At 37.2% G+C, this 11455-nt stretch overlaps 2 protein-coding genes across 2 annotated transcripts; one reads left to right on the top strand and one right to left on the bottom strand.

Moving 5' to 3' along the window:
* The first annotated feature begins 2245 nt into the window (after positions 1-2245).
* Positions 2246-4424, top strand: LOC110899239 (TOG array regulator of axonemal microtubules protein 1). Its single transcript, XM_022146128.2, has 5 exons — positions 2246-2627; positions 3291-3397; positions 3499-3649; positions 3738-3932; positions 4020-4424. The coding sequence occupies exons 1-5, from the start codon at positions 2403-2405 to the stop codon at positions 4257-4259; spliced, it is 918 nt and encodes a 305-aa protein (XP_022001820.1). The 5' UTR covers positions 2246-2402; the 3' UTR covers positions 4260-4424.
* Positions 4425-5479: 1055 nt separating this feature from the next.
* Positions 5480-10524, bottom strand: LOC110899240. The gene is made up of 9 exons (XM_022146129.2): positions 10153-10524; positions 8134-8246; positions 7817-7989; positions 7594-7687; positions 6949-7059; positions 6761-6850; positions 6579-6664; positions 6117-6181; positions 5480-5859 (listed from the first exon to the last, which is right to left on the bottom strand). The coding sequence occupies exons 1-9, from the start codon at positions 10343-10345 to the stop codon at positions 5750-5752; spliced, it is 1035 nt and encodes a 344-aa protein (XP_022001821.1). The 5' UTR covers positions 10346-10524; the 3' UTR covers positions 5480-5749.
* Positions 10525-11455: the final 931 nt, after the last annotated feature.

Below are 11455 nucleotides of genomic sequence, written 5' to 3'. Positions count from 1 at the left end.
CATAAATCAACCTAAACAAACACATGGTTCAAGATTCGGGTTTTACCAAGAGATTTACCAATCTCGGGTTGAATGTTAAACTTAGGTTCCAAACCGTCTCTGACCGAGTTTGGGTGATTCCTGCTCGAGTCAGTAGACTAAGTAAGAACTTCAGCTTTGTGGTTCAACTCGTAGTCAAAATATCTCTAAAACATCAACAATTAACGGGAATAACCAAGTGTTAGGTGAAAGGTTAACCAAATCGAGAAGCTGGCCGAACGGCTAGGCTGTTCGATCGAACAGCCCAACCGAACGACTATGCCAGCCGATCGGCTAGGCTAACCGATCGACTACCACTTAGTCCCACCAAACTCATAAAGTGTAGTATTGACAAGGGTTCTGTTCGATCGATCGAGCCACTCGATTGTAAACATTACTGCTCGAATCATGAGATACTATACTTCAACACTTAGACTTTTCAAAACATTGGAATGTCACCCGATCGAACATGCCAGCCGATCGAGTGACATACTTGAAAACAACGAAGTGCTAACCGATCGGTTGGGCTAACCGATCGAATAGCTGTTCGATCGGCCAACTTGAAAGGTAGTACAAACCATCATACACAAACACATCCTTCACATCAAAGGAAGAAACAATCCACTTGAAAGAACCAGCCGATCGAGCCAGCCGGCCGATCGAATGGATGTTCGAACGGATTTTCGAACCAATCGAACAGCCCACTCGATCGAACTGCTGTCCGATCGAATGGCCTATCCGATCCAGTTTCCTTTGTTTACTTTTTCCGCGTTACTCATCGTTATGTTATCGAACTATTCAGGCTAACCTATTCTCAGTGCTCCCTTCAATCCATAATCAATCACTGTGAGTATACTCGATCCCTTTTTGCTTTCAGCACTTTTGGGTGTTACATACGTAAACTATCAAAATCACAATCAACACAAACTATTTGAACGCTAACCGATTTGCATGTGCTACTTGACTAAATGATTGCTGTTTATTATGTTTACACGTGGAGTGCTATCTACCTGCTTTAGCAACATAGTACTATAGTTTGGACTCAGCACCCGTTCACACGGGGGTTGCTAAGGACAATTACTTGCATGGATTACGGTGGTAATCATGTATTGCGAACTGTCTCGGACAGTCAACCCGCAGTCGTTGGTATCAATGGTCCCATGTTGATAATTTACATGCATCGTTTTCCCTTGTGTACGTGCTTGGTTATGCGTAAACTATTCGAACTTTATATGCTATATCAAACTTGTGTACTCACCTTTACATTATATGTATTGACTTTTATTTTAACGTATGTGACAGGTGTTTAAGCTACTAGCATGCTAGGGAAGCGAGGCAATAATAAACTTCTAGGAGTCTGTGTCCTTAGGACAGTGTCCACGTACCTGTTCCAGGGCCATAATTATCTGTAGATCTTGCACTGGCACCTGTAGTCAGTAAGATCCACAGTAGTCGTCTAGGGGTCTTAAAACAATGTTTACTTTTGGTTTGTAATAATTAAGAATCCGAGTTGTCGGAACAGTTCCCATATTGTTTAGTTGCTTTCTATGATAACTTGTTATTGTTTGGGACACGGTATGGGACGTGTTATATAACTAAATTGTATAATAGTTGTTGTGGAAACTTCTGAACAATCTGTTTCGCTCAGTGCCGCGCCCCGATGATTCCGCCATCGGTTGGGGTGTGACATTTGGGTTTAGGAGGGTTGGCGGCAGTGGGATGGATGGTGGTGTTGGCGGCAATGGGATGGTGGTGGTTGTTGTTGTTGTTGTTCTGGCAGTAGCATTATTATTTATTAAATTTGAGTTATAATAAATCTAAATGACCAAAATACCCCTGAGGATAAAGACAAAATAGGGGGGTTTAAGTTGGGGAATCTGGCCAAATTTGAAATTTGGACCAAAATGGCAACAAAAACGAAACCACAGGGTCCTAGATGCAAAAAGTTTGAGATTTAAACTAAAGTGGCAAAACCGGCTAAACCTCATGGACTAAAATGACAGTTTACTCATAAAAATAAAATAAGAAAACACTTTTAAACCAAACCCCATGTGGCCATGTACGAAATCTTTATATTAAAAACGAAATCTTTATATTATTTACATTAAAAAATCAAAACCTTTATGAAAAAACGTGGGCCGGCCCACAAGACTCCACTCAATTGAATTCAAAAAGTCAGAAAATACGTCCGTTACAAAATCATAACGTTGGTTTGTTTGTTCATTTCAAATTTAAAAACCATTGCCCCCCATTTTCCACCATCAAAATCTCATCTTTCCACCATTTTCAACTCAACTTCACTTCACTTCACTTCTTCAACCAAAACCCTAATTCCCATTTCCAAGATTCACAATCTTGAACATCTTTCTGCCTCCATTTCATCAATGGCTCTTCGATCTCTCGATAACACCCTGCCATTGTCCCCCGAACGGCCCAAAAAGACCGTTAAAGTTGCGATTTCGATACCTAAACAGCCTGCTGTTTCGAAAGTTAATGATGAGAACAAACTCCCTTTGGATCCTTCTGTTGTTGCTCCTGCTGTTGATGCTATTGATTATATCTCATCTGAAAATCTTAAACCCGTTTCCGATCCCGATGTTAAGTTCAAGGTAAATATGCTTGGTTTTGTGGTTGTTTCAATACCCATTTGGGTTTTATGTGTTTTGGTTGTTTCTGTTATGAAATCGTAGTTTAAACCTTAAACCGTAAACCCTAAAAACGCGTTGTGATTTTCAAGAAAGTAGATCTTTTTGCAGCAACCCTGTTTGGGAATTTTTGGAATTGAAAACCCCATTTGGGATTTTGTGTATTTTGATTATTATCTCATCTGAAATTGTAATCTAAACCCTAAACCCTAAAAATGCGTCTATGATTTTCAAGAAAGTAGATCTTTTTCAGGAACCCTAATTAGGGTTTTTTTTTGGAATTGATGACTTTCGAATGATTTCTTCATTACCCATTTGTGATTTTGTGTATTTTGATTTTATCATCTGAAAATCTTGGACCTTTTTTTCTGATCTTTAAAGAGCACATGTTTATCAAGATTCTTGTTCAACTTTGGGAGATTCTTACTTTTCATGTATTCTGATTAAAAAAAAACTGATTTTTGTGTATTTTGATTAGTATTTCATCTGAAAATCCAAACCCTTTTATGATCATGGTTTCTTGAAATAACACATGTTTATCATGATTCTTGCTCCACTTTGGGGGATTTATACTTTTTTATATAAATTGCGATTCAATTTTTTTTTTTTTGATTTTTTTGAACTCAGAGTCTAATGGAAGGACTGGAGTCAAAGGACTGGCTAAAAATTTGCGATTCGTTAAACGATGTGAGGCGACTGGCATTGTTCCACTCTGAGATCCTGCTACCGATCTTGTACGTAAACAAAACCGATTCTTTTATGTATGATGTTGGTCTGAAGAATTATGTGGTTTATTAATATAATAATAATAATATATGGGTTGTAACTTATACAGGGAAAAGGTTGTGATGGTTTTAGTGAAATCAATGAAGAATCCAAGAAGTGCTTTATGCAAGACTGCAATCATGGCTGCTTCTGATCTTTTCAAATCCTTTGGTGATAAGCTGCTTGAGTCTTCTACCCCTAATGATGCTGTTGACCAAATGGTATGATATAATAGTTTTAATTATTTACTTGTGTTTGTATAAACTTGATGAAACTAAACCCCTAACCCCCCCCCCCCCCTCTATATAGATGCTGCAACTGCTACTGAAAGCTTCTCAAGATAAGAAGTTTGTGTGTGAAGAAGCAGAGAGAACACTTAACACAATGGTTGTGTCCACAACACCAATCCCTTTGCTTCACAAGCTCAAAGTGTATGTTAAGCATGCAAATATGAGAGTTAGGGCCAAAGCTGCTGTTTCGATCTCTCAGTGTGTCTCTAAAATGGTATGCATATTGCAAAATCACCCTCTTTTGGTTAATATTTGTGTTTTTAAAGATGAAATTACCGAATTACGCTCTCGTGTTTTTTAGGAGACGGGTGAGATGAGAGAATACGGGCTTGTTTCGTTGGTGCAAACGTCGGCTGAGTTGTTGAAAGATAGGCTTCCTGAAGCGAGAGAGGCGGCTCGAGGTATGGTGTTGTTGGTTCACAAGGCGGTTATGGAGGATGGGGAGAATGAAGAAGAAGAAGATAAGTGGCAAAACTTTTGCCAGTTGAATTTGGCAGCCATTGATGCGTTGACCATGGTCAAACTTGTTGCATCTCAGTAGAAAGTTTTTGCTTGTGTGTAGAGAGACCATCATGCTGATGAAGATGGCCTTTTGCCTTGTGTGTTATGTTCATGTAATAGTGGTTTACTCTTTAAGAAAACCATTCTTAATCTGTTTTCAGTGAAATAGAGATTAATATTTGATGAGAGAAAATCATGAAATAAATATTTTATTGAGTAAACTGATCCATATCTGTTTTTACTCGTCTACAAGACCTTTTTCCATAACTGGTACACGACATCATAGATTCATATCGCATATAGGGGTAAGTTCGAGAGCGTCGTATCTTTAATATATTTTACCCTATTATTTATTATTAAAACTCTAGCCATCATTATGTTTGTTGTGACGCATCCGAAAAGTCAGATGTCGTCCTTGGCCTTCGGCTCAATGTATATGCTCTTCGAGCATCAACAATGCATGTTTGTGCATCTTGATGGACACTAGGATTGATGACTTTTCAAGAATTTTAAGCTGAAAAAAGCCATTTTCAGATCTGTTTAAAAACAAAAAACAAACAGTCTTCAAGGGGAACGTCTGCGCGCCTGCAGACATTAGCTCCCTTGAAGATGTTTGAAGAAAAAACAAACAACCCCAAAATGAACAAAGAACTGAAATACAAAGGAGAACACGACCAACTAATGGGGGTTAAAGAAATTAGCCGTTCAAAAAAAAAAAAAAAAAAAAAAAACTAACAAACCACTTGCATCCATATCTTATCTAGATAACTTGTCAGCCTTGTACTTTGTAGCGTGCCATATCTTATCTAATATTGTTTTACTATGATATGCCTCATTCGCAATAATTTAGTTGGTTCAAAGACTCACAAGTCACAACGGCCTGTTCCATTCGATGGCCGGCCGTGTCGGTTGATTTCATGGAACACACTATTTAGATTAGATGCACCCATTGTGAGGGTTGCAGTTAAATTAAAAGGAATGGTTTAAGGGGTCATTTCAACGGACCATTGTGACTCATGTCTATTCAAAGAGATTTCTTTCTCAAGACACTTATCATAGTAACAAGAATTTATTTTAGACACACCGAAAACTTTACTTCTCTTATAGCAGCTTACTTATGTAGTTATGTTAGTACCGAACATGATTTATAGTTGCTTAAAATTCTTGAAAAGTCATCAATCCTAGTGCACAAACTGTGCAGCGTTGATAAGACATATTACTTGTTATAAAAGCACATTGTTCTAGTGAACAAGGGGTGGATAAATTGTTATAAGAACATTTCCTCAAAACAAAGCATTGTCATTTTTAGTCTTATCCATCGTTTATAACCCCCAAACCAACAAATTTAGCACAATCTAGTATCCCAGAAGAATGTATACACACCATGTTAACCACAATGATTCTTCTATACAACGCTCACCCGCAAGCAAACAAATCATTTGAAGATAGAAATTTGTTCTTAAATTCCCCCCTTTTCATCATCTTATTCAAGTATCTAGCCATTCACATCAAAAGAGAGCAACTTCATGGTTACTCGGCTACCCCAAGACAATGAGTAAAGCTTTTATATTTTGGTTCCCATCCTATCTCCTCCCGTGTTTTCGAGTTGTTCAATTTCTTACCCAAAACGCCATCCGTGCCTGCACACGCATAACGTTTATGAGAATTTAAAGCATTCACGCCAACTGTTTATTAATCATGCAAACTAGATTTAAGCCCCTATCGGGTTCTCACAGATACCACAAAATAAAGATTATTTCTTCAATAAATTCTGAGACAACCGAGTGAAGAAAATAGAATTGTAGTTATGAAACCTCAATATGTGATTGCTCAAAATATTTGTTGACATATGCAAGTGAGATATCGCGAAATTGAATCTTGAGTTATGTTAACTTACCTGTAAACCCCACGAACGTGTTATCAAATTTCCCACTCTTAGCAACCAAGTCCATCACTTCTTGTCTGAAATCAATTTTTATTTGATTTAGCTAAATTCCAAAAAAGGTATCAATTTCAACTTGTTTACTTATAAACGTGTCGATTTGGGTTGTGTTTATATCTCAAACGGGTCAAATAATAATTTAGCTAAAAGAGGAACCGTCAAACAGGTGCAAGTCGCCCAAAACCATTTTATTATGCATACAACCTCCTTAATTTTTTTATTCAAAAGATTATACTATCATGGTAATTATGTTGATTTTGTAATTTTCATCATAGCATTAACTATTTATTAAAAAAATGAAAGTGGACAAAAAGGCATTTGAGGGTCAACTGTCAACCAAACCAATTAGGTTCATTTAACCTGCACAAAAATGTCTCGTTTCAATTCCCGTTTTGACACGTTTGGTTTAGAACAAACCTGGATACAGGATGATTATCGCATCCTAAAAAAAGCCGACCACATAGTTTCTTTTTCAATATTGCAACACAGAGAGAGGCAGCATCCTGTATGGTCACAAACCGATACATCAAATAATACGAACATATAATAAGATCCCAAAAAGAAAACTTAAACCAATTCAAGTTCAAAGGTGAGATCACCTCATAATGAATGAGATTAACGAGGTGATGAGGATTAGCTTCAATAGTTCCTTGTTTTAAGTAATAGAGATGCATTCCTCTATCTAATTTGTGCTAAATGAATTAAGGATTGAATAGTAATAAAGATATTTATATGCACTTTGGAAATTTGAAAATGTACGAAAATTCAAATGGTGCAAAAAGGATATGTAGAGTCCCGCCAACCTAACAACACAACCACCGGCTTCCAGAACTTTCTTCTCCGCTTTTAAAAGAATATCGGTCCTTGGACTCTTCCCGATTGGTACCACTGGACTGTCCTGCATGCCCAATCAAGAAGAAAGCAATAAAAAACACGATGATATAGACTAAAGTATTTATATAAACTATAAGATAATAATACTAATATGAGTAAAATGCCATTTTTGTCCCTAAGGTTTGGTCAATTTTGCGACTTTCGTCTAAAGGTTTGTTTTTCTGCATCTGGATCCAAAAGGTTTGAAATCTTGCATTTTCATCCGGCTCGTTAACTCCATACATTTTCTCCGTTAAATCAGGGGTATTTTCGTCTTTTTTATTTAGTAATGGTATTTTGAATACTTGTACATGAAGTGAAAAAGACTGAATTGTCCTTTAAGTTAACAAAAAAGACGAAAATACCCCTGACTTAACGGTGAAAAATGGACGGAGTTAACGAGCTGGATGAAAATGGCAAGATTTCAAACCTTTTGGATCTAGATGCGGAAAAATAAACCTTTGGGCGAGAGTCGCAAAACTGGCCAAACCTCAGGGACGAAATAGGCATTTTACTCTACTAATATTAAAAGCAAAATGATTTATGCTAGATGCAACACCTCATTGCAGTCTCCATTGTCATATCGATCATACGGTGCTGAGCTTGATGTAAACAGGAAAGAACCTTCACCGTTCCACATTGATGCAGCTTCTCTGTTTGTCAAACAATAAACGGAAATTAGTTGAATTTAAGTAAGTATAAAAAACAGAGTTCATTACATACAAGAAAGAAAGACTGCGTATTCAATTTAAATCTTCTAGATGGATTTGATGTATGATTACCCGACATCACCAGCATAGTCTGAGCTTCTAGAAGGTGGTGCACAGTAAATGACATAAGGGAATTTATGTTCCCGTTTAACTCCCTTTAACGTTGGATTAATACCCATTTTAATAAGCTCGTCATGGTGGTCGGTAGTAACTGTCTCCCCGGTAATTTGGCATCCTGGGTATTCCTGCCAGCAGAATGGCAGCATGAGCTACTTTTCAAGTTCTTCAAGGAAAAATACAAAAAAAAACAGAATCTAATCCAATAACAGAACGTGAATTAAAGAATTGTAACAGGTTGTACAGTAAACTTTAAAAAAAAATTATCTTACCTTCCGCCAATTTTCTGCAACTAAGCGACCAAGAACACCTGGACCAACAATCAGCAGATCCGTTGCTCCAACACTGGCAGGATTTGAACTATCTACTTCTTGATTTGTAGCACCTTCAGTATCACGAGGTTTGTACAGAATATAAGGTGAGTATCAACAGTATTGAAAAGTAAAATCAATGACTGCATATGTTATATATACGATGATACAAAAAGCTCTTAAAAGGCATCTCAAAGCAGCTAACTATTCTCCAATTTCCAGAAAGAACTATTGTAGTATAGTGTAACATAGTTATTAAAGCGAGCGCCCAGGCGCAAATAAAGCCCCGGGCCCAACAAATCGCCCAGAGTGCGCCTCGCGCCTTTAATAGCTACGATGCCAATAAACTTCTGCATAGTTATTAAAGCGAGCGCCCAGGCGCGCCTAGGCGCAAATAAAGCCCCGGGCCCAACAAATCGCCCTGAGTGCGCCTCGCTCCTTTAATAACTATGTAGTGTAATACAGTAACAGATACCAACCCTAAGGTTTGAATAGGTGTGTTTGGAGCATCTGATACAAAAAGGAATGCGTTTCTACCATTGACCAACCGATCATAAATCCAATTCTTCTAAACGATATAATTCAAAATTTTATTCTAGAATATCCATTTTCAGTTTCCAGATAGAGCTAATGTAGTTACGGGTGTGCAAAATCAGTTTGATTATGGAGGCTTAACCATAACCATAAATATGATTGGTTAAGCATGGGTCAGTTAACCATCAGTTATGGGTTGTTGGTTAAATGTCCAATGTCACAATTTATTTTGTTAATTTTTTTCAGCTGAGAATGGTTCGGTTATTGTGTTCCAAGCATGGTTATGGTTAGTTGCAGCATGAATTCAAATGTTCGAAGCTGGAAATAGAGGTATAAAAGCTGGAAAATCACAAACATACAAGATCCGGTTCTGTTTCAGTCATAGTCAGTTAACGAAGACACATTAACCGTAACCATAACCGAATGGTCGGCTAATTAAATTCACTTTATAACTGATCACTGATCGGTTTTGTTTGTGTTTATAGTCCGGTTTTTCTCACCTCTATAATACAAACCCTAAGGGGGCGTTTGGTTCGCATAAATTCAATGGAATTTAAGGAAATTGGAATTCGAATTCCATCACTTAACATGTTTGGTTCACAAAATTTGATGGAATTGAAATCCCAATTCCAATCATCATGTGTTTGGTTGACAATGGAATCGGAATTGGAATTAGTTATGAATTCCTTCAAATTCCTTTAACTAAAGGAATTCAAAATCCTTCCTATATGTGAAGGAATTAAAGTAAATTCATTGGAATCTTCGACCGTTCGACCCGTACCGTTTCGATGCGAACAGTTTCGACCTGTAACGTTTCGACGCGAACGGTTTCGACCCATAACGTTTCGACGCGAACGGTTTTGACCCGTTTCGACCCGTACCATACCGTTTCGGATCGATCCGTTTCGACGCGAACTGTTTCGACCCGTACCGCTTCGACCCGAACCATTTCAACGTGAACCGTTTCGACCCGTATCGTTTTGACCCGAAGTTGTGGTTGTGGGTGCCGGGGTGATGGATTCCAATTCAATTCATTTGACAACCAAACACAACAAAAATGAAATTGAGATTCCAATTCCAACAATTTCCAATTCCAATTGGAATGTTTTAAATTCCAAATCCAATTCCTTCAAATTCTAACTCCTATACAAATTCCAATTCCAATTCCAATTCCAAATCATTCCGCGAACCAAAAGCCCCTTAAGGTTTTGATACCGTATGTTTCGAGCATTTGACCAAAAACCTAACGCGTTGACTCAATTATTATAAACAACTGTTCCTAAAACAGGATTCTCTCTCTCAATTCTCAAAATAATCACATTGCTTGCAAATCACGTAACAATTCAACAACAATCACATACAAGTAAAATATACGTACAACATGTCAATCAGATTAAGATTCCTCCAATTGTTCATCAACAATAAATTCGATGAATAAGAACGTACCAGTGGAGGAGGAAGAAGCGTGAACTGTGAGAGTTATGGAGGCCATCGATGATAACGAAGAAGAGATGTGTTTGGATGCGAAACTAGGGTTTGTAAAGAAGGAAATTGAAGGTTTGAAACGGGAAGAAAAATGAAGAAAGTTGGTAGGTCCGGTGAAGGTGGCCGGAGATATAGAAACAGGTGATAATCCCATTTGTTGTTAGTGGTGGATAGGATATGGTTAACTGCACTCTTTCTTTGACGTCGTTACCTACCGGATTCTTCGGTTACCGGTTGTTGGGTTTCACTCACGAGATGTGACGTGACATTTTTCTTATAATTTTTTTTGAAAAAGAAAAAAAAAAAAACCACACACACCATGGATGAAACAAAAAAAAAGGATGATGCTAAGAAAAAAGGTTTGACTAGTAGAGGATTGGTTTAAACCTGAGGGGACGCATCTCGCACATGAGGCGTGACGGTTCAAGCAGTCGGAGTTTAAATTAATGTAGTGTTTTTTTTTTCTATTTAATGTAATTCTATTTAGTTTAATTTAATGTAATGTCTTTCTGATTTAATGTAATTTTATTTTATTTAAGATATGGTTGTAGAAATTAAAAAAAAAAAATAGACTACTTCTTTCGAGGGAAGCACCCCTTACGTTTAAAGCAAAATGAGGACTTAAAAGTGAATATACCAATGGGGGGTGGTCCATTGGTAAAGGCAAAACCTTTAAAAACACCTAGATTAGGAATGGGAAGGTCTTGGGTTCAAGTCTCATAGACGATAGGGGATTAAAGAAATTAACCGTTACAAAAAAAAAAGAAGTTGATATGACAAAGCATGATTGGGTGACATGGAGAGGTGACTACTCCCCTCGACGGGAGCACTCGTTACACCTTAAACATTTATATTAGCGTAGTAAAGTGTTGGCAAGGGTTATAGTCATGTGAGTTGGCAAGGGTTACAGGCATGTGGTGGCCATTTATATAAAATTCAGAAGTAAATTTATGGTGAGTTGGAGTTTAAAAAAATGGAGATAAAATTATAACCACAATATTCCTTTATGGATAAAAAGATAAAATTACAAATGTAACTATTTTATAAAATGTGTTATATAATAGTGTTGGAATAGTTTCACATACATTTATATGTTTCCTTTAACTAACGTATGTTACATTACCTATATATTACCTATATATTAAAAACATAACTAAATGAATAGTAACACCATCATAGGAATAATTAAATGGTACCGGTACTGGTATCAGATTTACCAAACCCGGTATATTTTTTGTACTGATTCGGTACCGACTATTGACAT

The sequence above is a fragment of the Helianthus annuus genome, chromosome 13 (assembly GCF_002127325.2).
Source record: "Helianthus annuus cultivar XRQ/B chromosome 13, HanXRQr2.0-SUNRISE, whole genome shotgun sequence".
Lineage (NCBI taxonomy): Eukaryota > Viridiplantae > Streptophyta > Magnoliopsida > Asterales > Asteraceae > Helianthus > Helianthus annuus.
The sequence above is the reverse complement of the archived record's forward strand: the minus strand, read 5'-3'. Positions and strand labels throughout refer to the sequence as shown.

Excerpts from the sequence above, each read along its gene's own strand:
- LOC110899240 (XM_022146129.2), bottom strand. The coding sequence starts at position 10,345 with ATGGGATTATCACCTGTTTCTATATCTCCGGCCACCTTCACCGGACCT. Across the intron at positions 8,247-10,152 it reads CGCTTCTTCCTCCTCCACTG|GTGCTACAAATCAAGAAGTA; the intron begins GTACGTTCTTAT and ends GTGATACTGAAG. Across the intron at positions 6,851-6,948 it reads TTAGGTTGGCGGGACTCTAC|AAATTAGATAGAGGAATGCA; the intron begins ATATCCTTTTTG and ends TTCATTTAGCAC.
- LOC110899239 (XM_022146128.2), top strand. The coding sequence starts at position 2,403 with ATGGCTCTTCGATCTCTCGATAACACCCTGCCATTGTCCCCCGAACGG. Across the intron at positions 2,628-3,290 it reads ATCCCGATGTTAAGTTCAAG|AGTCTAATGGAAGGACTGGA; the intron begins GTAAATATGCTT and ends TTTTGAACTCAG. Across the intron at positions 3,650-3,737 it reads ATGATGCTGTTGACCAAATG|ATGCTGCAACTGCTACTGAA; the intron begins GTATGATATAAT and ends CCCTCTATATAG.